The following is a 26,307-nucleotide window of genomic DNA, read 5'->3' as shown; positions in this document are numbered from 1 at the left end:
GAAGTGGAAAAAGGGATAAGTATAAAGTGTTAAAATAGCCAGGTGTACTCCAGCGCGGAAATTAGAGGGTTTGTTTTGTTTTGTTTTGTTTTGTTTTGTTTTTTTACGAAATCGTGATGGTTTGTCTGATAAGGACTGTGTAATTTAATAATGTGATTCGGGTTGTCTTAAAATGTAATCAAACTGAGGTAGACAACACTTATTGGAAGAGGTAAGAGTGTTGGAATTCGTGAAGAAAGAGAAGCATGTTTAATTTTATAGCTTCGTTGATCTGGATGTGAAAGTTTCTGCATCAACTCAGGCGCTCCTGAATCAGGAGGATTTTACAGGTACTCCAAGTGTCTCGAAGGAAAGAGAAGGAAGGAATGAAGGAAAGAGAAGTAAGGAAGGAAAGAAAGAAATGCTAGATTTCTAAAAGGGATATATGGAAAGTGATCGGAAATTTTTGGACAGAAACTATAAATTTCATCTAAGACTCGGGAACAAATTATGATTATTTTTATTTCAATTATTTTTTAGCAAGAGGTACGATAATGACTATATATCATAATAATGCCATTGGGGGAAAGGACTACATTGATAAGATTGCATAGGCAAAAAATATTATTCATGTCCTTGCTGGAAGATTTACCATCCATAATTCTTTCTGAAGCTTTTCACATGCTCTTGCCTGTGTTGAGACCATTCAAGGCATTATGATTCATTTCCCTGGCAACTAACTTTCCCCCAAGGTGCTAGATTCTTTTTCTAGTATGTTAAGTGTTATGAGTTGAGAGCTTTAGTGGTAGCCAATTGTTCCAGCAGCTGAGATTAAAAGGGAGGTTAGGGAGTAGGGTAGGGGAGAAGTTGATTGTAGAATGTGATAAAAAGTGAATGACCAAGCACAATTTATATAATACTTGCCCTCCTCATTAAGAATGTCATATTGTTTGTAAACATGATCAGGTCCATTGTTTCAATGGAGATAATTAGATAAATTAAAATATTGAATTCCCTTTTTGGCAGCTTTATTTGAAAAATTAATCTTGATTATTCCAAATCCCCGGGTTGCTTTTTTCTGAAAGGTCGCTTTCCAGATTTATATATACATTTTCTGCCCCTCTCATTCCCTTATCTATACATTTATAGATAGCTATAACCTCTATTAGTTATTTTTGAAGTGTTATTATGGTTTCTCTTCAGGACTCCAGAGATCTGGCTGAATCAAAGCAGTATCTTATCACACCATCATGGTTTGATTATACTTGCTACCTAGGTGATCGTTATATGCCTAGTTAATGAAACCTCCCTCAACTTAAGCCAGGGAGCATTAATAGCATCTGAAAGAAGTTCCCTTTGTAATGTCAGATTATGAAAATTCAACTTGTACTTTTCCTTTGGTAGATAAATGGTGGTGTAGTGCTCAAACTGCTCCCTCTGAAAAGAATCTCTGTATCATAGTCTTGTAGACCACTATTCAAATTCTAGAACGACTCCCTTTCCACTGTATGTGCAAATATTTCTTATGTCCAGATGGCACTTTAGGAATCAAGACCAAATTGTTTTCTTTATCAGGAGAGACAGACAGACAGACAGACATAGAGAGAGAGAGACAGAGACAGATACAGAGACAGAGACAGAGAGAGGAGGGAGGGAAGGAAGGAGGGAGAGAGAGAGAAAGACAGAGAGAAACATAGAGACACAGAGAAAGAGATATAAACAGAGAGACAGAGAAAGTGAGTTAGAGTAACTTATGTAAAAAATAGTTTGATCATTTGTTTTCAGAACAAGCGTTTTTTTTTTTCCCTAATTCTGAAAATACTTATGATCTGCCCAACTAAAAAATAATAGTAAATTTTAAAATTCTCTATATGGTCAGAGAAGTCATGTTTTCCAAAAGAGCTTTTAATTTAGTTTATTAGCTACCAAGTTGGGAGGAAGGGAGGAGTGAGAAGGAGAAAATGTTTGGAATCTCTCTACTAGTAAATTTTACTGCCATGTTCACAATAGCTGGGAAGATTTATTATTTCAGGGAATGGTCTGTTTGTCATGTACAGTATATTGCCTTTCAGACTAAATTGCAGTCTGCTAGACAGAGGCCTGTTCCTAAAAGCAACTTGAGGAGGCTTTTCTGGTGTTGAATTTCAAAAATAGTAGAATATATTTTCAGTGGCATTTTCCCATAAGAATGTTATTAGATACTTTGCAGAATAAAATATGTTTGAGTCCTCCAGGCAGATGAACAAATAGCTTTTAAGATGAATGATCACTCATGATGGCCCATTGACTGTCCAATGTTTAAAGGGTCATGTGAGACTCTAGTGGTATAAAATTGCTGTTCTCTAAGTTTAAATATTTAAGTTATACACCCTTAATGGTGGAAATTTAATATTTTTAAAAAATATTTCTGAAAATTGAAGGTTGCCACAAAATTTTTTGAAAATGAATAATATAGACACAGAATTTTATTTCATGTTAAATTTAAATTGATGTTGCACTTTTAAGCCCCTGGATCCTGAAATTACTTTTGTTACAGGGTGTTAAGTTGTTGGTAAGATTTATTTTGTGTTTTAGTGGCTGTGGTGTGTTTGGGTTTTGGGTTTTTTTTGTTTTTTTTTTTTGCTATTTGCTTGTATGTGTTAATGTGTTCATATTAACTTCATTTTCTTTGTGACCAATTTCTAGGATAGAGTAGATTATCTTAAATTGTAAGTTTCAGGGGGAAATGATCTCTTTAGTATTGAAGACCAAAAATAACTAGTTGTTAAGATTTGGGATTCCAGAATGCTAAAAGACCTAGATAAAGCTGCCAAATCGATTAAAACCAACATTCTGCTTCTTATATAAGTAACAGCACTAAAAATGTGAAACTTGATTATCATACATGTATTGACTTGAAGTCAGTATTTGTTGTTTGTTGTTTGTTTGTTTTTTTTTAAAAGAAACTTTTTTCCTATGAATCTCCTTAATAAAGATTAGGGGGAAAACCAATTTTTATTTTGGGGGATAATCAAACTAGTGTATCCCAACGACATTTTTGTTTGCTCCTTTTAAAAATGTCATAACACTAGAACTAGGTTGCTTTTTAGATAAAGGCTTTGATTTTGTCTGTCTCCCCTTCCCAAATCCATTAACAAAAGAAACTTAGAAATTGATTAAAAACAGTAAAAACTTGGGATAGAATGGGGGGGGGGGGTGAAGGTTGCATTCAAGTTGTCTTGAGGCCAAAAGCAAGGGCCAAAGACATATTTGCCTGAAAATCAAACCATTGATTGCAGCCTGATTCCTTATCTCAACTAAGCTTTACTGGCATAGTAATGTAGGTTCTCTTAAACAGGATCAGTGAAATTAGTCATTTAGTTTGGGGCAGGAATAAACTTCAGTCAGCTTGAAGTTTTTAGTGCCTGTGAATAACGTTATCTTCAAGCACAAGACACTGATATTGTCAGAAAACTAAAATGTTACCTCATAAGAATGATTGAGTACTACATAACGTCATTATATATCATCCACATAAGATTGCAGTCCTTGAATTGTGCTACTTTTATCTCTATATTGCGTCAAATTCACATTTATGTTTCATATGCTAATTAACCAATGAGGAGATATTTTAGTTCAAGCTATATTTTGGTTTACAAGGCACTAGCAAAATTGAGTGTCATAAGTAATGGGTTCCATTATTCATGTGGCATTTAAAATATATTTGAAAAAATGTAATTACAAATAATAAAATACAGAGAGTGATCAGCTTACAGGCTTGATTTCTGATGGGCACTATGAAGCAGAATTAACATGAGATGACTCCAAAATAGGAATTATGTTTATGGTGAGAATATTTTTTAAAACTATTAAGAGAATTTAAAAACACATTTTCAGGTGGGATTTCTTGGTTAACAGCACATATCTTGGAATCAGCTGTTTTATGAGATAAGAGCTTCATTCCATGGTGACATTTTGGAATACTAATGTTATCTTTGATCTGGTTAGTGGTATAATTTTAATTGTTAAATCTTCCTATTTAATTGTAGTTTGCTCTATTTGAGATTACTTGGACATCCGTTGATGAGATGCAGTGAGAGGGAGAAAAAAGAATCTTGAAAGACAAGATAAAAAGGAGAAAGGATCTTCAGATTTAAACCCAGTAATTAAGATTTCATGGTGCCATTGAACATTCCCCCTTCTCTCCCCAAATTACTTTTCTGGCAGTCATGATAACAATATATGTATGTATATTTGGCTTTTGATGAAAGATTCTGCAAAACCCCTTGCATTTTTAGATAAATTTTTAAACTTTACATTTGCATTCACTCAAGGCTTTTCTTACAAACCACACATACACACACACTAACTTCTCATTTTAAAATATTATATTTCATTATCCAAAATATTATGATTCACTTTCAAGGTAATTGTCCTTGTTGAAAAGTTCATTTAGACTTAGGAGACTGAATTTTATAATGAATCCCTAAAGTTATGTTAGAATACCCACATAGACACACAATTCAAAGAATTATGTAAAAGCAATTTTGCACTGAAAAATTTATACAATGTAAGAAATACATTTCAACAGCAAGTGACCCTTAAGAAGTTAAATTAATAAGCCAAAGAGGTGTCTTACTTATGCTGAGGCTCTGTACTCTTTAAATCCAATGAATAATTCTAATACTTTTCCTTTTTTGTGGGAAGACTGCATTTTTTATGTTTTATTTGCAGGTCATGTCATCACAGAGAGGTATCACCTGATGTGATGTGATGTTCTGTTTGCTTGATGAAGCCATTGATGGTAGGGCTTGTGATTCTGCTAAGATCTCCCAATTCATTAACAAGCATAGGTTTTTATGTAGCAATTGAGTTTGCTTTTTCTCTCAAGGAGGTACTGGGGTGACAGGATGGAGCCTGCATCAGTGGTGTGTGCTACTTGTGTAGTAGTGCAGAAAATGTATTTTTATTTTCTGTTAAGAAAAGGCCCTTTCTAAAGCTAAGAGAAGTAGAGCTGCACCCTCCTGGACAAACCTATGCAGGGAAACAAAAACTAATTAGAGCAATAAATGTGATGCTCTCAGGTAATTGTGAAATAATTATTCCCCTTTAGCATCATCACTATTTAATTGGTTCATCCAATATTTCTATGCTCTGAATCCAAAGGTGAAGAGATGGAACTCTTAGTTTCCCCTCAGGAATTTATTTTTCATTTACTATTTGCTTCAGCCTTTTTTTCTTAAAGGACTTTGTAAGAAAAGAAAAAAAAAGACATTTTGGAGGCTTTTTGAACAGCTTAATTTTCTTCCATCTGTTTTTAAAAGCAAAATAAGTTAATTGTAGGAAGTGATTCCTACAAAGTGTTCTTGTAGAAGTATTAATTCAGTTATGTGATAGAAACATTTTTATAAGCTCTTAAATGTCTTTAAGATTTATACACACCATTTTAAAAACAAGCCTTTAAAATTCAGGATTGCATATTATATTGAGTGAGGCTAGTTGGTTCTACATGACAGTCTTCATATGCACCCAAGTTTTGTGACTGTATACCCCTTAGAAGAGCTACAAAACAAGAAAAGCATACAATGATTAAAATAATATTAATGAAAATTATCATATATATGTGTGTATCTATATACATTCATACACATATCATTTAAGGTTATATGTATATAATGATCTATGAAGTCACTTTTCTTATCTATTAAATCTTAATTTTAAAAAATTAATGTTTTAAATATTCTTGCTAATCAAATCATCACGGGGGGCTTTCAAAACAATTATATAGAAAATAATTTAAAGGAATTTATATTTAAACTATATTTTATTAAGAACAAATTTTAGTTATAATGGTATAAATCAATGTGAGAATGATGTGGCTTGTAACCTAAGAAGGAGGAAGAGAAAGAGAGAAGGGGTCTGTATATGTGTGTATGTGCACATGGGCGAGAGAGAGAGAGACAGAGAGACAGAGAGAGAGAGAGAGAGAGAGAGAGAGAGAGAGAGAGAGAGAGAGAGAGAGAGAGAGAGAGAGAGAGAGAGAGAGTAAGAGATAGAGAGGGAGACAGTGAGAGAGACACAGAGAGAGAAACCAAAAGAAAAACTTTGAAGAAGAAAAAAAAAAAAAAGAAACACACTTTGAAGAGGTAACAATTTCAGGGATCTATCTTCCTCCTCATCTTTGAGAAATAAGAATCCCCCAGGTAGGTTTTTTTTATTTACAAATAGTTCATTAATTACAGTATGGATTTTAAAACAGGAAATACTCTACAATGTTTGGATTTCCAATCTGAGTAGTTAAGAAGCTAAAGAGGTTCATCTTTTCAATGAGACTCTCTGATTGTATGTTACAATTGTATACCCCTTCGAAGAGCTACATTGCCTGACATTTTCAGTCCCTCTCATAGGCTGAAGAGTTCCTATTCTCATAAATGATAGTGATAACACAATTAGAATTAGAATTAATTTTAATTCACTTATTACACAATACTGACATATTTAGGCAACTTAATCTTTGCATGTGTCTTAAGAACAACTAATTATAATTACACATATTCATTAGATAGGTAATCGTTATTATTATGCTTTCTCCAAAAAAAAAAAAAAAAACAAAACAGTTTATAACCTTTCGGTCCTGTATAATGCCTCTATTGAGGATCATCAAATTCTCAGGAAGTATTTTATACCTTTTCCCATAAACTGTATCATCATTTCTCCTGTTCTCTCTCTTATACTCTTTATGGAACTTAGACCCTATTTCATATGATGAATTAACTCAATTTTGGAATTTAGATGATAAATCTCTCAAAAATATTTGTAATGTTTTTTTACTGTCTATGATCATCAGTCACAAATAGCATTGTGCTGGGGCAGCTTGGTGGTGCAGTGGATAGAGCACCAACCCAGAATTCAGGAGGACCCGAGTTCAAATTTGGTCTCAGACACTTAACACTTCCCAGCTGTGTGACCCTGGGCAAGTCACTTAACCCCAGCTTCAGGGGGAAAACAAAACAAAAAACAAAAATAGCATTGTGCTAATTTGAGTTACAATCAACTCTATGAGGTCAAGTTCATAAACATATTGAATGGAATGTATGATAACTAAAAACAGCCTTCATTTGCCCAAAATTGTACCTGCTCACTGGTATTGGGGCTCAAGTAATACATAACATAGCATCATTGTGCTTTTGTACGAATAGACTTGGAGCAACAACAACAAAAAAAAAACCCTAAAGAATTATGTTATCTGAAAGAAAATTTAATTTTAAAAACAAAAGTGAACTCTACTAGGGTCAGCTGTATTCATGAGATCAAGTTTATTTTGAGGACTCTTCATGAATTCTGATATTCCTCTAAAGACTATTACAATTTGGTTTCTGAGAAGTAGCATTTTTACTTTGTCCAGATTTGTGATTTCATTGATATATTGGGGACTTCTAATGAGGAAACTCTACCAAGCAGTAAATGTTCTGCAACTGAAAAATAGCAGTGCGGGTATTAGGAAGTTGAGTGATTTGCCCAGCATGATAGAAATTGTCACTTAAATCCAGGTTTTTCTGACTTCAAAGTTTTTCTATCTAAAACAATATTCTCTAATATACCTAAAAGAGTACAGACCTGAGTTAAAACACATAAGTGAAAACTTAAAGCACGTGAGTGAAATAAGTTTGAATCCTGACTCTGCCACTTAGTCATAATATCATAGATTTGGTGCTAAAAGGGACCTCAGAGACTATCCAATCCTAGGCCATCAAACTGCAACAGAAACAGATCCCAATCTGTTCCTCCAGGCCTGAAAACCACAAATTAATATTATATTGCATTTTTTATTTATTTTGTTAAATCATTTCCTAATTCCATTTTTATCAAACAAGCTGCATTTAGGAATCTTTATATTTTCAGTTTGATTATTATTAAATAGAACATACCTATAGTTATAATATTAGACTTTAATATCACATTGATGTGTCCCTGCTTTCTATTCTCCCACATGGATCATGTTTTACCAATGTGCTTGATGGAATTTGAACCCAAGTCCTTGTCTCCTGAGCCAATAGTCTTTCCAATTTACCACATTGTGATCTCAGTAAGAGATTTAGTTGGATTTAGAAATAAAGAACCAGGTTCAAATTCTGACGCTGTTGTTTACTATTGTGTGAGCTTATGCCAATTATTTAACTTGACTCAGTGTTAAAATGAGAATGTTGGACTAAAGAATGTCAAAGTTTTCTTTCAGCTCTATATTTATGATGCTTTCTGAGACTCCATGCGGTAATTAACTTCATTGCATCAAAGAAAACATTATATAAACCTATTAGTGTTCTGTATATGTGAATAGTAGTGGCTGAGAAGAGAAGAAACTTAAGGGTCAGTATCTGGACTAGAGGTATACTAGCAAAATAATGGCGAACCTAGGAATAGATACTAATTGAATAGTCTATTCATTAGCACACTCCAAAACTCTAACTTCTATTAACATTTTTTTTAATGAAAAACAAAAAACCTACATCATATCAGTAAACCAAAATTTTATATGATCACCACTTGAACACTTCTTTAGTGCTTTTTCCATCTCAAAGTTGCCAATTTACACACTGGATGACTTAGCACTTAGTAAGAACCTAATATCTCATTATCTCATTAGCACTTAGTAAGAACCTAACAGGATACCTTAAATTTGGGGGATAGAGAGTTCTTTGCATCACTTCCATTTTTTTAATCATCTGTGAAGTTTCACTAACTCTTTTATTGTAAACATAGAGCCAAAAAACTGGTCCTTAGTAATGAATGACTTTCTTATGAAAATCCCTCAAGGCAGCAAAAATGCCCTTGAACATTTTTTTAACCTTTTAACCTATGGACATACTTCATCAAGGTTCATTGCTTACTTTTCTAATCCCCTTCTATCCTTCACTCTTACTTCAACTCTTTTGACTAGCCTAATATGTTAATTGTAGCACCATCAGCCATGAAGGTATAGCTTCCCTTTTCTGCTTTAAAAAAGAGAAATTTTTTAAAAAGGAATTCTTACAAATTTTGAATATATACACAAAAGAAATTCAACTCAAACTATTCAGATGAAAGTGATTGAAATTTCAGTCTGTGTTAACATAAATCAGTGCCCAACACAGATTCAACTCAACTATTTCCCTCATGCTCTGAAATTGTTGTAACTTTGGGTTTGTTGTAAGGCTAACGAAGCAAAAGAAAGCTGAAAATTGAGATTTCATTTCCCTATGGGATCTTAAGGGAATTAAAAACAAAGTCAGAAAAACAATAAGAAAGGGAAGCATTTGTTGTAATTAGCTCACAAGCTCACCTTTTGACCACTGACACCATGCAACAATTTTCCTTATTAAAAAAAAAAAAATATATATATATATATATATATATATATATATATATATATATATATATATATATGCTGTCTTATATCTCTACCTTATGAGTAGTTCCAAGAGAATATATGTCCAAATACTCCAAAATTGTGATGAACTGTATAAATGGAAATTCAATCTTATAAGCCCCAGCTCGAATTTGAATAAAAAATCGAAATAGTAGTACTATTTTTTTAGTATCTCTGTGGTATCTTTTATTTAGATCTACTAGATTCAAACTTCTTAAAAATTTTGTTTCTGTTTAGATTTTTCAGATATTTTCCTAGGTTTAAAAAGAGAGGTCAATTTATTTTTGTGGTTCAGTTCTTAGAATAGGAATTGCAAGAACAAAATGACAACTAAAAATCAGAATCATTTCTTTGTTATTGGATCTATCTCTAACCTCTGCATGTTTTTAAGTATGCAACTGTATTTTGACTTCCTATTTTATAGAAGGGGTGTTGAGTTTTCTGGTTGAGCATAAGGGTAACATATTTCAGAGTGATTAACTTCATGGATGTCATTGTCTTGGCCAGCTATATTTGGCTAGGCTGCAGCTGTGTTTGCTTTCTCTAAATTGTCACTGAGAGGCCTCCAACTCCAATTATTCACTTCAACCCATGCTGTTAAAAATCTTTCCTCATGACACTCATTGTCCACCCAATCGTCTTTTCCTATTGTCCAGGTCTCCAAGTCTACACAAAACCTTTTGACAGTCAAGGTACTAGTTATCACCATTACCACTTCTCCAACTGCACCTAAGTAGTACTTCATTAATAAAATCACAACTCTTATTTTATCATTATACTGGCTATCTGAATTTCTTTCCTTTTTAGGAAACAAAATCTTGAATTTTTTCTCTCCCTTGTCCCTCATTTTGTTCAAAAATTTGCTTAGCTGTTAAAAAGTGCCCTTTTCTCCTTCTCTCTGACACATTCTCCTCTCCTTCCCTCTCCATCTGAGAATTTGGGTGCTTTTTCTTTGTGACCATGCATAGTAGTGTAAAAGTGCTGACCTAAAAGCTAGAAAGGACTGGTTTCAAGTCCAGTCTCTGATACATAGTGCCTGTGTAATAATCCTGGCCAATTCACTTAAGCTTTCAGGGTTCTAGGCAATTCTTGAAGAATCTAACTAGCAGAAAAGATGCCAGCCTAAATGGGCTGAGGGAGGTACCTTAAAATTTCCTAAGAGTTTGCTAAATCAATAAAAATGCAGGTCTAATCTTTATCTTCCTGCACAAAACAAATCACACTTAATATACAATGGCAAATCACATTCTGTTGTGTGCAATTTAGTTTTAAAATTTTTTTTTAAATTCCTCTTAAATTCTTAGGATTTTCAATCTTTAGGATTTACACCTGGCTTTTAAGAACTGAATTTGTGTAGATTGCAGGAGTCATATAGCCGATATAGCAGCCGATAGTAGTAAAGCCTTTACACCAACCAGCTGAAACTTTGCACATCAAAGATAAGACCTATGGATCTATATGTGAGTCCTAAATAATGTCTGTTCTTGGGTCATGTTGCAATTTGGGATGACAGTCATCTGCTTCTCAAAATCCAGTCCTTCTCCAGTAAAATAAAGATAGTATTATATAACACTAACTTACATTTATATAGTGCTTTTGTGCTAGACACTGTGCCAAGTGCTTTACAATCATTATCTCATTTGATCCTCAGAGCAACCCCTAGAAGTCAGTGCAATTTGCCCCATACTTCTCCCTCTTTACCACTGCCCCCCCCAAAGGTATCTAAATATCAGAACCATTTCTTTGCTGTTGGGTCTGCTTACAACTTCATGGCACTTAAAACTGACCCCACAGCAGTCTCACTATCACATTCTAAGAATCAAATATAGTGGAACTTCATTACAGCATCCCTAGTTAATGTTTTCTCTCTCAGAACATTCATGCTTTAAAGTCTCAGCCAAAGACCCATAAAGCTGTATTACTTCCATATAAACTTTCAGAAAATGCATGGTCCCCAGGAAAATGTTATGAAGACTTTTTTTTTTTCTGTCTGCACAGTGATTGAGAAATAAAATGCAGTTCATGTTCCAGCTGTGAACTTGTGATCAGGCCTTCCATTCTGGGAAGGGGTGAGACGAAAGCAATATCCCCATCCAATATCCCCATATGCGCATTCTGAAAAACCCATCTCTATGCCAGCTGAAATAGATTTTGATTTTCTTATGGGAAGAGAATCAGCTGCACAATATGAAGGCTGTTTTTCACATAATGGGAATCCTAACCCTAGGGGAAAAAAGAGGGGGAGGAAACAATAGTCCAACCTTTAAACAAACAAACAAAAATTGATATAAATATGGTAGGCCCTCACTTAGTAGGAATGTTATAGACACAGGTGCCTAATGTTGAGTTTCCTGAGCCCCGGGGTATCTGGAAAACATTTAAATTTAAAGAAGAATTTAAAGTAGGCAACTTAATCCTTTATTTGATTCTACCAAAAAAAATTGCTTGTTTATTACATATAAATAAGAAGTTACTTTTCTTGCATTAAGACATTCCAGGGTTAAAAACTTGAATGAATTAATTTAGTTAATTAATGAATTGAATAAATATTCCAAATTGAGATTTTCAGTGCTGAAACAATCATGCAAGGTGTCCCTGCTTGTATGTTTGCTTACTAGTCCTCTTTACCTGTCTTTTGGCTTTGCTAATATAGCCTTTAGGGCAACAAGGTACTGCTTGCTTAGATTGCCAGACCTAAAATCAGGAAGTCCTGAATTCAAATGCGACCTCAGATACTAATATGTATGACTATGGGCAAGTCACCCTGTTTGCCTCAGTTTCCTCATCTGTAAAATGATCTGGAGAAAGAAATGACAAAGCATTCCAGTATCTTTCCAAGAAAACATCAAATGGGTCAAAATGACTTAGACAACTGAAATGACCAAACAACAAAATAATCTTTATGGCAGGAAGAAATCTTAGCTGCCATATAGCTTATGAAAACTGAGCAGATGAGAGTTTCTTTCAGATTGTTTTGCCCTCTAAGTTTAAAAATTGGAGACCTCAGTGCAGATGCCTGAAATCTGTAAGATTTTTGTAAAATGCCCACTACATACCATGAGAAGGATAAGAGAGTAGGTTAAGCTCACTGGGAAATGAGACAGTATCCCTTTGGTTCCAAAGGAGTTGGTAGATTGGTATCCTTTCCAACACAGACCCTCACAGTCATCCAAGCCCACATGTCAATGCAGGTCCAACCTGAAAGAGCCAGTAGCTTTAAAAGCATAGAAGAAGCTATTATTGGAGTGATTGGAGGGGTAATTGGATTGGAAGGGTAATTGTAAACTACCATTTGGCAAAGGCTAATATCAATGAAACCTCTAGAGAGTAAGATGTCTTCCAAATAGATATAGTAGGGTTTGTTCGTTTTTTCACTGCAATGAATAGTTTTGCAAATATTCTGGGTTTTTTTCCTATAACTGTATTGACCTATTAGCCAAATGGGCATTATGTCACTGAGACCAAGATTTCATACCAAGATATTGCAAAAGGTTACATACAGGTACTTGAATGGCAGCCATCTGGCTTTGTTTCTACTCATTTTTTTTCTCTTGCCTATTCAAGTTGTGACTCTTATGGGTAGGATTTATTCCATATCTATGAGTACAGAGCTGGCAATACCAATGAACTGATATAATGTGATCCCAGGCATAGTTGTGGCATGAATTATGTGTGAATTTTTTCTCATTCTCTCAATGTTCTATAAATATATGCTTCTTGTGGATGTCAGTTCTGTGTGAATACTTTAACTGGTTCTAGGGAAAGTCCTTAAAGGACTTGGGGTCCTGGGGTTTGAAGTAGAGAAGTATCTCTTTGGAACTCAGAACATCATAAATCTATTGAATTTCAAGTTCAGTGGAACAATTGGCAGATGAATATCATTTTGTGGGTATAAAATGTAGGTTCTCTGCTGTGCTCCAACAATCTTCTCATTTTTATTTTTCTTTACAGTGAAATGCATTTGCTTATACCTTATTCCCTAGCCAGGTTAATTCCAGAATCTAGAAAGCAAGAGTATCATGAGCGATGCTGGTTGAAAGAGACACCAAAGTAGCATCAAGATCTTCTAATACCTCAGGCTAATTCTAGCTTACTGCTGAGATAGTGTAGCAATTAACTTTGAATGTAAAGTGGATACTGGTTCTTTGCCCAAGATAACAGTATTTTTTATGAACTAGGTTTCTCTTGAAGAACATATTAGACATCTGGCATCACCCCTCACATTCCTCCAAAAGACAGATGCCCTTTAAATAATGTGGTTAAATGACACTTCTGATTTTCTGTCTGATATCACACAAATATATGGCCTTTCTAAGTTTTCAGTTTTACTCATTTTATATGTATTTCTCCCCCCCCAAAAAAAGTGATTTTTGTATTGACCAGTCAATGAGCATCTTACCTTCAAGACAAATCAAGATCTGCAATTTTTCTGAGTGGTTTTGTTTCCCAGTTTCAATGGTGGCCCAGTGAGTCATGGGCATCAGTCCATTTAGAAATCAGGATCCTTTGGACTTCTGCCTAGTTTTATAGTCAAGTGCTTGAGTATTTGATAAACTGGACTTTCAAAGAATCTCGAATTCTTTTATGCTTTGTTCTATCCTGTAGAGGAACCCAATGCAAGAGGAGGGATAATAGAAAAGTTAGAGAATTCATGCATGGGTTGGTATAACTCACAAACCATTTCATACTGAATATTAGCTTGTCGAAATGCCTTTACTCTTGGCAGGAGACAAGCTTCGTAACCTAAGAGGATGTGATTTGAGTGGAGTTTTCATGCCCCGTGTGCTTATTGTATTCTTGCTACTGATGCAAACATTATCTATAATTACATTTTCAAGTGACTGAAAATTGCAGGCTTTGTTGAACAAAAATACAGCTGAAGAATGGAATGTATATCCACTCCACCCTCATTATAAGGCTTTCAAAAATCAAACTATAAGGCCCAATACCATGGCTCTCAACTACATGATACCAGCTCTATTCTCTGATGTTTGAACACTTTGTTAAAATGCTGGGTTTCCAAAGATGATCATATAATTGAAGGAAAACATTATCACTCCTTCAGTGGTCGTTTGTGCCATTTCCAATCTAGTTACAATGACACCTATTGTAAATCCTCTATTTTCAGGATATAAAACAAGAAACACTAGTCTCATTTTGATAAGAATGTGGGAATGTCTAGATAAGGTTGGTCAAGGTTCAGCTTTCAAAATATTGTAGCCTCTGTGAACATATTTGATACTCTTCCTGGTTTTCACAACCCGAATGGGATTCACTCTGGTTCTAGGGGGTCAGCCAAGAAGAGATGGAGCATGCCTAGATTTAAAAAAAAAAAAGAAAGAAAGAAAAACAAGCCAAAAAACCAACAACATTTTGGCTAGTATTTACCAGAAATGAAATCTTTAATTTACTCATTTCAATAAGGGAGCCCTGTTTGAGTTTATCATTGTTATTTTGTTGTCATTGTTATTTTTAGGGAAAAAAAAAACTATACATTAAAATTCAGCATTCTAGCTGCTGTTATCCCTGTGTAGTCCATTATCTCAAAAACCTTTGAAATAGCTTTTAATAAAAATAGATGGGTTTGATCCTTTTGGGGAAGGCAGTAGAGGTAACATTGACATTTCTTATATATTTTTGTATTCTACCAATGAACAAGCATTATTGCAACTTTATTTCATTTCAGATACTATGCTAAATTCCAGGGATACAAGGGAAAAAAGAAAAGAGTCCCTAACCTGAAAGATCTTATATCCTAATGGGGAAAGGCAACATGCACCCATGTAAATATACTATGCAAATTATATACAAAATAAATACAAGTTAATTTGGGGAAGGTATGCCTTTGTAGCCTGGGTGATCAGGAAAAACGAAATAGAAAGTGATAGTTGAACTGACTTTTAAAAGGAAACTAGAATTACAATTTCAAGTCTATAAAACTACTTTATGGGTATAAGTAAATCAAAATTCTTTGAGAAAGATAAGTATACTGTTATATTATTTTAAGGAAATGTAGAGTCAGTCTAAATAATTTCATAAAAATCCCCATAAGATCCGTAACATTCCCAATTCTGTTCTTCCCAGATTGAATGAACATCTTTGGGAATGAGAATGCTTTTGCAGTTTAATTATTTTTAACCATTCACCACTCTAAAAATCTGGGGAGTATTTATAGTCAATGTAATTTTCCCTTCCATAAATAGTTTACTGCCCTTTTCAGTCATGCTTATAACCAACAAACTCAGCTGTGTGTTAGGTGTGGAGAGGCCATTTATAGTAGTGGTATATGGGTCATCAACTGTATTTATTGGTTAAACACAAACAGGGTACAGTAATTGAAATAAGATACATTTTAAGATCAGAGCAGGAAATGTATGTGCTTAGAGGAACATGTGATACAGTATACTAACAAGTCTCTGTGTTGGATTTTGTGTGAGTGGGTTGTCAAGGATTTTAAAGTGATTTAGTCCGTACAGTGAACACTTTGAGCAGTAGCCAAACCTCAATAATATAATATAATGTGCAATTGAAAGGTGTAAATGAGGGCAACTCAATTTGTATATTTCATATATTACCTCTGTGGATTACAAATGCTCTCTCCCAGCGTCCATAGTGCTGTCACAATAGGTTATTTGTTTTTGCATCTGACTAAAGGTTCTGTGCTTAGGGATAGCTTGCATTCTTAGGCAGTCAGCAAAACTCACTTTTAAAAAGTATAATTAGTATAAAGCCAAAATAAATTAGCTTTAACTAGAGTTGCCTGGGTAGAAACATCAAATGACAGTATAGTTGCTATAGTGAAATCAAATGGAATCGGTTATACAATTTGAGATTGAGAAAGGACAGGAATTATACCATATTAATACAACCAGCTGAAAGTGAAGCAGCGAAATAGCTGCAGAATTTTTGGTTTAGCTGCCATCAAAAAACTGGTTCATTTGATTTCATACTTTTAATTTGAATGGCTGAATGGGTTGTTTTGTCTTCATTTGAGCTGTATATATCGGACTAAATATTTTGCGTACTGTGTAGGAAATGGGTACCTTTTCATACATGTTCCTTTTGTCTAGAGTTTAGAAGAGTGCTGTCAAATTCAAAAATAAACTGTGTCACTAATCTGTGCATAAGTTTCTCTAAGGACTGCAGATTTATTTAGATTTTATTATTTATATTTTGTTAAATTTCCAAATAACATTATATTCTGGTGCAAGTTATAGTTAAGATCTGAGGCTACAAGAAACTTCAGGGAACATTTGGTCTACCCATTTCTTTCTCTCTCTCTCTCTCTCTCTCTCTCTCTCTCTCTCTCTCTCTCTCTCTCTCTCTCTCTCTCTCTCTCTCTCTCTCTCTGTCTCTCTCTCTGTCTCTGTCTCATTTTCCTCTTTCTCTTCTCCGTCTCTATTCCTGGAGCCTTCTGAGTAGCTCTCCATGGCATCTCAATAGCATTTCAAACTCAACATGCCCAAAAAAGCAAAGAAGAATTTTCCCTCCCCCCCAACCCATTCTTCTTCCTAACTTACTTCTCTATTTCCTCCAATTAACAAGTTTCACAACTCTAGAATCATCCCTAATTCTTCATTTTCCCAAGTCTTCTTAACTCTAAGTCTACCACACTTTCTAGATCTTTCCCCCTTTTTTTTTCACATGATGATCTTCCTGTTGCAGCCCTTCACCACTTCTCATTTGGACTGTTATAAAAGATTCCTAATTGGTCTCCTTGCCTCCAATCTCCGAGCTTTCTAGCCTACACTCCACATAGCTGACAAATTGATATTCCCAAAGCCCAGGTCTTTTCATATCACTTTACTGCTCACTTTAATGACTCCCTTCTCCTTTTGGATAAACTGCAAACTTCCCTGTTTGGAATTTAAAGTTCTTCACAACCTGCATACAACCTGCAGCCTATCTTTCTCAGCTTATTACATGTTATATTCCTTTACGCCCTTAATGTTTCTGCCAGATTAAACAACTTACTGTTTCCCTATAGTGATCCATCTCTTAACCCCATGCCTTTGATGGGTTGTCTCCCATGTCTGGAGAGTACCCTCACTTAACATCTGCCTTTAAGAATTTCTAACTCCCTTTAAAGTTTAGCATTTGTCACCATGTACATGAGTCTTTTCACAATACTCCCATTGCCTTCCCAATAACTAGTGTCTCCCAAATTACTCTTTGTTGCATTTATTCTTTACTGATATATGGTTATCTGTGTGTTTGTTTTAAAATAGGATTTAAGCTCCTAGAGGGCAGATATTTTATTTTTATCTTTGTATTCCCTGGGACACCGACACAGTGTCCAGTGGATAGAGAACATTTAATAAATACTTAGGGATTCAACAAGAACACCTTCCTTATGCCTTACTGTCTCCATATTTTAATCATAAAAGTTAAAAGTTATTGGCATTATAATACTGCACTACCTTAAATTTTCCTATTCCCCAGTCTGTTTTTTTTTATTTTATTTGTACATATTCATCTTAACTTAGTTTACCATGATAGAAAAGTAGAATACTTGGCATGATGGAAATGTGTGAATATCATTTTTTTCTTTTAATTTCTTTACATTTATCACTATAGGATAACAACAACAATAATAATAACTAACATCTATATAATAATTACTATTGAGCAGGTATTGTTGACTTGTGAAATGAAAAAAAATAATAGCTTTAATTAAAGTAGTATTTATTCAATTGTATCATATAAAAAGGCTGTTTATGAAAGTTAGGGGCACCATTTCCTCTTAAAGAGGGTTAAATTCTTCTAGGTCAGAAAATATAATTTCTGATTTGAACTATTGATTAGAATTCTAGAGCTAAAGGGATCTATGCAGTTTATCTAAGACCACCCCCCTTCTTTTTTGAGTTTCAACTAAAATCAGCCAGTTTACTTATTGAAGACAAAGTAGGCAAGTCCCATAGGGAGGGAAAATGTCCATGGATAATTAGTAATTAAAATTATTGATACTCTACTTCAGACATGCCTATCAGACTGGAGAAGTTTATTAGAAGAACATTGCTGAATGTGGGCAGAACTGGGAATAAATTTTAAGTCATTAAATAACTTTGTATATAATTTTTTGGTTTACATGTAAAATTGACAGCTGTTCCAGGAAAATACCTGTTTATCTGCCTCTTAAAATTTTATGAAAGATAATCCTATAACTCCTCAGTGATACCATCTTTTCTTCTCTGAACCTAATAGATGGACAAATCTTCCTACTTACTAACTGAAATCCCCTCTGCTGCAGGTCTTTTTTTTGACAGCTTCTCTTTGTAAAAATCTTAAGTGTTCTGCATCTGGAATCAAGGTCGGAGAATCATGAGATTAAATAATACCAAAGAGAAGTTTTCACTCAAGTTACATCTCTCCTCCTAAAATCTCTTTGTTTTCTTTTGTTGATCCCAGATATGGAAGCTCAGATAGTTTTGATAACTTTCCATTCCTATTATTACGAAAAGAATTTGCTAGTATGTGTTAAAGACTGAAGAGACTTTTATCAAACAACAAAAAAAAGTCTGGAGAGAAATAAAGGAACATTGCTTCCCAAGTTTCTGAACTTTGACCTCAAGTGTACTTCATTCTGTAATTTTAAAGCAATCACTCTCACTTTGTGAATATGTGTGTGTGTCTGTTTCCCTCTGTGTGTGTGTGTGTGTGTGTGTGTGTGTGTGTGTGTGTGTGTGTGTCTTTTTCTCTTTCTACTACTAGGATTCCAGAGCCTTCATGAGATATATACATTTTCTTTTGATTTCCTGATTTTTACATTTATGCCCAGCTGTTTGTTATTCAGTTCAGCCATCAGCATCTGAGTCTCAATGGACCATGTAATATGCAGCTGTAGCCAGATGTAATGCTTCCTAGTCCTAAATGTTTATGTTAGGAACTAAGAGTGGCAGGATAAGGACTACTGATAACAGTGTTACTCGCATTAATTTAGACTCTAGAGCTATACAAATCCAGTTTGGCAATCTTATTTCATAACACAAAAGCCTAGTGATTTTTGCCATTTCCATCCTTATGGAGTGATGTTTACATTGTATATGTCAAGTACATCAACATTGATAGGGAATTATACTTATACAGTTAATTCAAATAACAGGAAACTGTCCAATCTTAGCATAAAATTCTTTGAAAGCAATGCTATATTCATTAAGAAAAAGTCAACCTGGATTTTAATAAAACTTCTGCTTTGATTAAACTAATTTTGTGAAATTATTTAAAAAATAATTTCATAGTAAAATAAAGAATTTTAAGATTGTCACTTCAGTCTTGCAAACTTTCTCATTTTCATTTATCTTTCAAATTGTTTTCCCCCTTTGAATTTATATGATGCATCTTTGTTTAATGACTGTAGCTTCTACTAAATTTAATTATTTCCCTTCCAGGCTTCAAATGCTGGGTGGCTTTTATTAATTGTTAAGTATTTTGCACAGTAAAAGTTCAGTTACTAATTGAAAATTCCTCTGTTATATGGCAAGTGACACCATCAAACTAAATGTTTGATTTAAATGTTAATTTTTCTTTCTTAAAATATGTTTTTTTCTGTAAAAAAGAAAATGACACTTTTATTTTTTTCATATTAACTAAAAATAAATGATTGTGGGCTCCTTTTTAGGTCCTTTGGTTTTATAATGAGTTCCATCCTTTAATTGATGTGAAGCTTAAGGCCACTTTGAGTATGCTTGAAGCTAGCATCATGTTGCCACTAGAGGGTGTCTTACTCTCCTGCAGCCTTTGATACTATCTTCAAATGGCAGCTATTGATGACTAGCTGCTGAATAGCCTTGGAAAAGGTCGTATCATCACATTGATTTCACTCATTATAAATTCTTATTGAACAAACTCAGCTAGATCTTTACTATTACTTGGCACTTCTACTATTCTTCACTTACTGATTTGCTATCTTCTTCTCTACAGTGACTAATAAGCTTCTTGAGGGCAGGTATGGTTTTTTTTTTTTTTTTTTTTTTTTTTTTTTGTTTTGTTTTGTTTTGTTTTTATTCCCAGTATTTAGTATAGTGCACAGTATATAGTAAGTGGTTAATAAATGCTTTTACAATTGAATTGTTCTAAAACTTCTCTTTTTCATGTACCTTACTGGCTCTCACCTTTTTAAACAATCATCCCATCTCTGTTTCACCATTAAATGTTACCTTATTACTTCTAAGCCCTTTACAATTTCTCTCCTGTTTTTCTTTTTCTACTGAAACTGTTCATTTAAAGGTCACTATAACCACCTGCTTGACAGATCTAATGACTTTTTCTAAGTCCTAATCTTCCTTGACCTCTATGCAACATTTAACAGTAGTTCATGACATTGATATTTGCTCCTCCTTTGTTTCCTAATGCACCAGGCTTTCCTTATCTTCCTTCTACCTAGGAAAATGGCATGCTTTGATGGATGGAATGTTGAACTTATACCACACAACCTGAGTTTAAAACCTATTTTAGACACTAACTAGCTGTGTGATTTTAAGCAAGTCACTTGTTTCAAAACAACACAAATCCATATACAACATTTCTAGTTAGATATCTCTTCAAAATCTACCTGCCTGGAATTGGTCTATGTTTCAGGTTGTTGGAAAAGCTTCAATGATTGACCCAGCAATAGAATATGTCAGTTTTCCAAAGTCCCTTTTCTTTGGCCATGTTCACCAATATAGCACATACAGAAATTAAAATGATTCTTGACCTATACAGAATTCTTCTACTTCTTCAGTGGCCTCAAAAGTGAGGGGGGAAGGGAATAGGAGTGCTAAGGATTATTGAGTTTTAAGATAGCTTATGTACTTAGTTATTGTTACTCTAAATGTGAGGTACTAGTTCAGTGACCAGTGAGTAGATGTAATGTTCATGAGAAGTATTTGCAAAAAGTCTACCACGAAAATAACTACAATTTCTGCATGAACCTCTATTACCTTCAATGAAAAGATAAAGAAATTCTTTGAAGAACTCAATAAGACACTCCCTATTAAATTATCAGGTTCCAGGCCCTTCTATCTTTTAATGTGGAGGCAGCCAGATCTTGGGTGACCCTTATTGTGGCACCTTGGTATTTAAATTGTTTTTTTCTAGCTGCTTGCAGGATTTTCTCCTTTGTGTGGTAATTCTGCAGCTTAGCCACAATATTCCGTGGTGTTCTTTTTTTAGGGTCTATTTCAGAAGGAGTTCGATGAATTCTTTCCACATCTACTTTCCCTTCTGTTTCTATTATCTCTGGACAGTTCTCTTTGATAATTTCCTGTAAAATAGAATCTAGGCTCTTTTTTTGGTCATAGTTTTCTGGAAGTCCAATAATCCGCAGATTATCTCTCCTAGATCTATTTTCCAGGTCTATAGATTTTCCCAGTAAGTATTTGACGTTGTTCTCCAGCTTCTCATTTTTTTTGTTTTGTTTGACTGATTCTTGGGTTCTCTGTGAATCATTCATTTCTATTTGTTCCATCCTGACTTTTAAGGAGTTATTTTCTTCTTTCACAGTTTTTAGTTCTTTTTGTAAATGCCCAATTTCGTTTTTAAATGAATTATTTTGCTCTATTGAATTTTTTTCCATTTCCCTAATTTTTTTTTTTTGAGAATTATTTTCTTTTTCCAATTCAGAAATTCTATTTTCTTGAGACTTTTTTATCTTTTCCAATTCAGAAATCCTACTTTCCTGTGTTTTTTTAACCTTTTCTAATTCACTAATTTTGTTTCCCTGCATCTCCTGTGAATTCTTTATTTTTTCCAACTCCAATTTCAGGACGTTGTTATTCTCTATCATAACTTCCCTTTCCTTTCCCCATTTTTCTTCGATCTCCCTCAATTTCTTAAGAGCTTCTTCTAGGAGAGAGTTATGTGATGGGGGGCAGGAATCGTTCCCCTTTAGGTTGTTATCTTCTGAATCTTTGCTGTTAACTTCCTCGGGGTTGGACACCCGCTCTTTCTCTGTATAGAAGGAATCTATAGTTTTTCTAGCTTTTTTGCTCATACTTAAAAAATGTTTTGGGGTCTGTCCCTGGGGTAGGAAATTATTTACTTCTTTACCAGCTTCCTCCCAGACCGGATGGATGCAGCGGCCCCTGCGCCCGCGCTAAGAGAGAGCTCTGGGAGAGAGTTCCCCACCCCCTCCCTGGAAGTGCCTCAGAGGTGATTAGCACTGCTGTGCTTTGAGGGCGTAGAATAGTGAAGACAGCAAGAAGCTCAGCCTATGTGTCCGGGTGGGGAGTGGATGTCTGCAGCAGGTGACGTGAGAAGCCCCTGCGCTCAAACTGGAAGTGTCTGCCAGAAACCGCGGTCCCTAGTTCAAAGGTTCCGCTTCTCTGGGACTTCCTGGAGCTGAGTTCCACTCCCTCCAGCTAAGCTAGGCAGTGTGTGTTGCCTTGGGCCGTATCCACCCACTTGTCAGTCTCTTAACTATTCTCAGGAGGTAGCTGAGGCCACACCCCCTGGTGCCGAGTCTGCCCCAGGGTGGGGGGGGGGGGGGAATCTAATCTGAGTTTTAAAATATTTTGGCTTTCTCTTCTGAACTGCTAAATAATTAGCAGAGAAGAGCTAACAGCCTGTGCCAGATTCCTTTACCTCAGTGGCTTCTCTGATCCCAGAGCCCTTCCCAGCGCAATGGGCGCAGTGTGCCCCTACCCCACCGTCTGTGCTGGTCTTTCTTATTCCTCCCCTGAGAACTGACCTTTCCTGTTGAAACTCCAGATTCTCTTCAGCTGGTAAGTCGTGCTTCCAGTCCTTGTGGTATCTATCAGTCCTGAGCTAATTTTGAGACTTAATTTATCTAATTGGTTGTGAGGGAGTGAGGACGTTCACTGAGTAGTGTGTTTCTTCTCCGCCATCTTGGCTCCGCCCCCCTCCCTATTAAATTATCATATGCTTTTATCTTTGGTAACTTTAATGGAAAGGTGGGACTTAGTTTGAGTATGACAAGAAATACAAAGGAAAAATAGGAAGAAATAGACAGAGAGACACAAAGGGAGACGATTTATAAATTTGTAGTTTTTTTTTATTAAAATCTATTCTTTCTCTCTCTCTTATCTTGTCTCCCCTACCACCCACTTGGAGTGTATCTGGAGGGGGCACATTATAATATGCATATAGTGAAGGGAAACAGTTTCCTGAATTGTCCATGTTTAATAGATAGGTATATATGTCTCATTCTGCTCTATAAGTCTATTAAGAAATAAGGAACATGCTTCATTATTAGTGGTCCTTTGGAATCATAGTTATTCATTGAATTTATTGAAAATTTTAAGGCTTTCAAAGTTATTAATCTTGACAGTATTGATTAAAATTAGTATAAAGCTAGAAGACATAATAAAATGAGAAAAATTTATACCATAACATCACTTTACCTATTTAAATGGATAATTGTTGAAGAAAAATGTGATATGGATAGATGAAAGAACATGGATATAGTACATTTAATGCATAAAGTTTTACCAGGGTAAATTAATTGGGATAACAAGCAAGGAGGCCACAGGAACCTAAATTGGCAGATATTTGGATTATATTCTATTAATTTGAAACCTCAGTTTATCTAATGCCAAGAATTTCCCTCAAAAATAACCAAGTATTAGGGAATTCCTTAACCCAGAAGTCTCATGATCTTCCCAGAGAGTAACTCCTCCCATCTTGATCCTTTTAATTAGAGGTCAATAAATCTAGGGGCAAGGCTAGAAGATAGCCTAATGGGCAGTTGCCCCAGATGGATTACAACTAATATAACTGATCTGGTGGGGTCACCTAGCTACTTTCTTCTTTTAGAATTTGAGTACTAAGGAACAGAATGTCAGGTGATTTGGGAAAAAAATGTCATAATCTTGGTTTCCTAGGAGTTGGAAAAATCAAATTTATTCCAGTGAGTATATTATTTCAATCTCATAAGAATATCTTCTTGAGTAAAGAGGGCTCTAAGATAATGGAAGTCCTTCAAGATAGAATCAATGGACTCATGAATAAAATGGGCTTGTTATATATAATGCATTCTAAAGGCTTGTATCTATTTAACACAGTTCCATTTCTTTGATCTGTAAGATTGTTCCCCTTCTCCCCCCCACCTGTTAAAAAAAAAACCCTAACTCAGCACATGGGGTTTTCCTCACACAAATATTTCATAGTATGTGGATAAATCTATTAAGTCAAGGATAAAATTCTTGTGGTCTAACTTGGAATTCTCATTTACTTATTGATAATTTCTACCTTAATGTGCGGCTAGTTCTCTTTTTTGTGTGATGATAATGATGTTGATGGATCCTTGTTACATAAGTATATTATTATCATATGGTGTTAGTATTTGTCTGTCTCTTTTATGCTCTTAAAGAAAAAATTTGGAGTCAAAGGGTTGGTTAATATGATAGAGCTAAAATGAAGAATTGTGGTGGTAATAGTTTTATGTAGCCTGTAGAATTAAATGGTAGTTCATACTACAAAACTTTCTGGTTTTAGACTTAAGTTATTGATACAAGAACATTGTCAATTAATAGATGCTATAATGCTCCTATTCCTAGTCTTTCCTTTATCCATTCAAATCACACTTCATACAGCTGGCATCACAATCTTAACTGAGACAAAAGTCTGGTATATTTCCCCTGCTCAAAAACCTTCAGAGGCTCCCTATTGTTTTTATCTCCTATAAAACAGATAAACTTTATAACATTTAAGGCCCCCACAGTTTCATTACAATTTTACTTCCAGCTCATTTCTCATTGCATCTTTCATTCATTTTGTTTCAGCCGAAATAGCTCCTTCTTCTGTTCATTTGCACAAGGAACCCCCCATTCCAGGTATGCACTCCTACCTCATTTCTATCTTAAAATTTCCTTATTTTCCTTCAAGTTTTGGGGGAAGTGTCATTTTTTATTATTCATGTATAGCTTTCCCTTATATCCTCCCAGCTGTTACCATTCTCTCTCACCTCAAATTTTCCTTGAACATTTGTCTGATTTCTCTTTGTCTCTGTCTCTCTGTGGCTCTTTGTCTCTGCCTCTCTCTTTTTTAAATTTTTGCCTTCTATTATTTTAGACTTATTTTCTTGCAAGTAGAATGTAAACTCTATGAAGGTAGACAGGGACTGTTGTGTTTTTGTTTTGTTTTGTTTTGTTTTTGTCTTTAGATCATTTGCATCCAATCCCATATCTGATATAGAATAGAAAATTTTGCTATCTTTAAATTGTTATGATAAATTCTTTCAGAAATTGATTATACTGCTACAAAATTATATTAAAAGAATATCCAACAGAGCATTCAGTTAAGAGAGGGTTTACGTGGTTGTTTCTTATTCCATAAAAATATATACACATTTTAAAAATACTGAATCTAGAAAAGTCTCTCATGACTTTGGAGAGTAATTCAGTGTCAGTATGACACAATAGGGATGATGTAGCCTTTTAATTAAGAATCTTCTTTAATATTATGCAAGCTAACATGGGGAAATTCTTGGTATTTATGGTATTGTATGTATGACACCCTTAGTATTTTCCTATAGCATGATGTGCTATGGTTTTGAAAAGATGGTCACTTTTCAAAGCATATTTTTATTGAGTTCAGTCTCTTCTTTTGGAAAAACAAATTAAGTTTGGATATGGCTTATTTATGAAAGTGGAAGACTTTTTAAAGTCAAGTAAGAGTGGATTGGGGAGACATTAAGGAGAAGAAAGCATTTCCCCTGAAAGACATGGTTCTAATTTCACTTTTCCCATCATAACTCATTGTGGTACCTCCTGAAAGGGATTCTCTGCCACCTGATGTGAGTTTAGAAACTTCAGTGCAAGTTAGAGGACAAAGTTAGACAACTTTTGTAACATCAATTAGAGGGATCATGAAACTAGACTTAATTGAATTCTAAAACTAGGACTCCAATTTTAAATGGATTTCATCACTGTCACTACATGTAGTGGTTTTTCTTTTTTAAGTGGATAGGGCTTCTATTCTCAGGCTATCTAACTATATGTATG

At 34.6% G+C, this 26,307-nt stretch overlaps 1 protein-coding gene across 26 annotated transcripts in view; it reads left to right on the top strand.

The window, feature by feature from the left end:
* Nucleotides 1-26,307, top strand: part of CELF2 (CUGBP Elav-like family member 2) — a 970,051-nt gene that overhangs the window by 607,552 nt on the left and 336,192 nt on the right. For 14 of the 26 annotated variants that reach the window (XM_074268667.1, XM_074268681.1, XM_074268669.1 and 11 more), the window contains one exon: nt 25,087-25,137. The exons of the other annotated variants lie outside the window; for them this stretch is intronic. In XM_074268667.1, coding sequence (XP_074124768.1) covers nt 25,087-25,137 — 51 coding nt within the window. The remainder of the gene's footprint in view (nt 1-25,086; nt 25,138-26,307) is intronic. 26 annotated transcript variants of the gene reach the window in all.

Source organism: Sminthopsis crassicaudata, chromosome 5 (assembly GCF_048593235.1).
Source record: "Sminthopsis crassicaudata isolate SCR6 chromosome 5, ASM4859323v1, whole genome shotgun sequence".
Lineage (NCBI taxonomy): Eukaryota > Metazoa > Chordata > Mammalia > Dasyuromorphia > Dasyuridae > Sminthopsis > Sminthopsis crassicaudata.
This window is presented reverse-complemented; position numbering and strand designations above follow the sequence as displayed.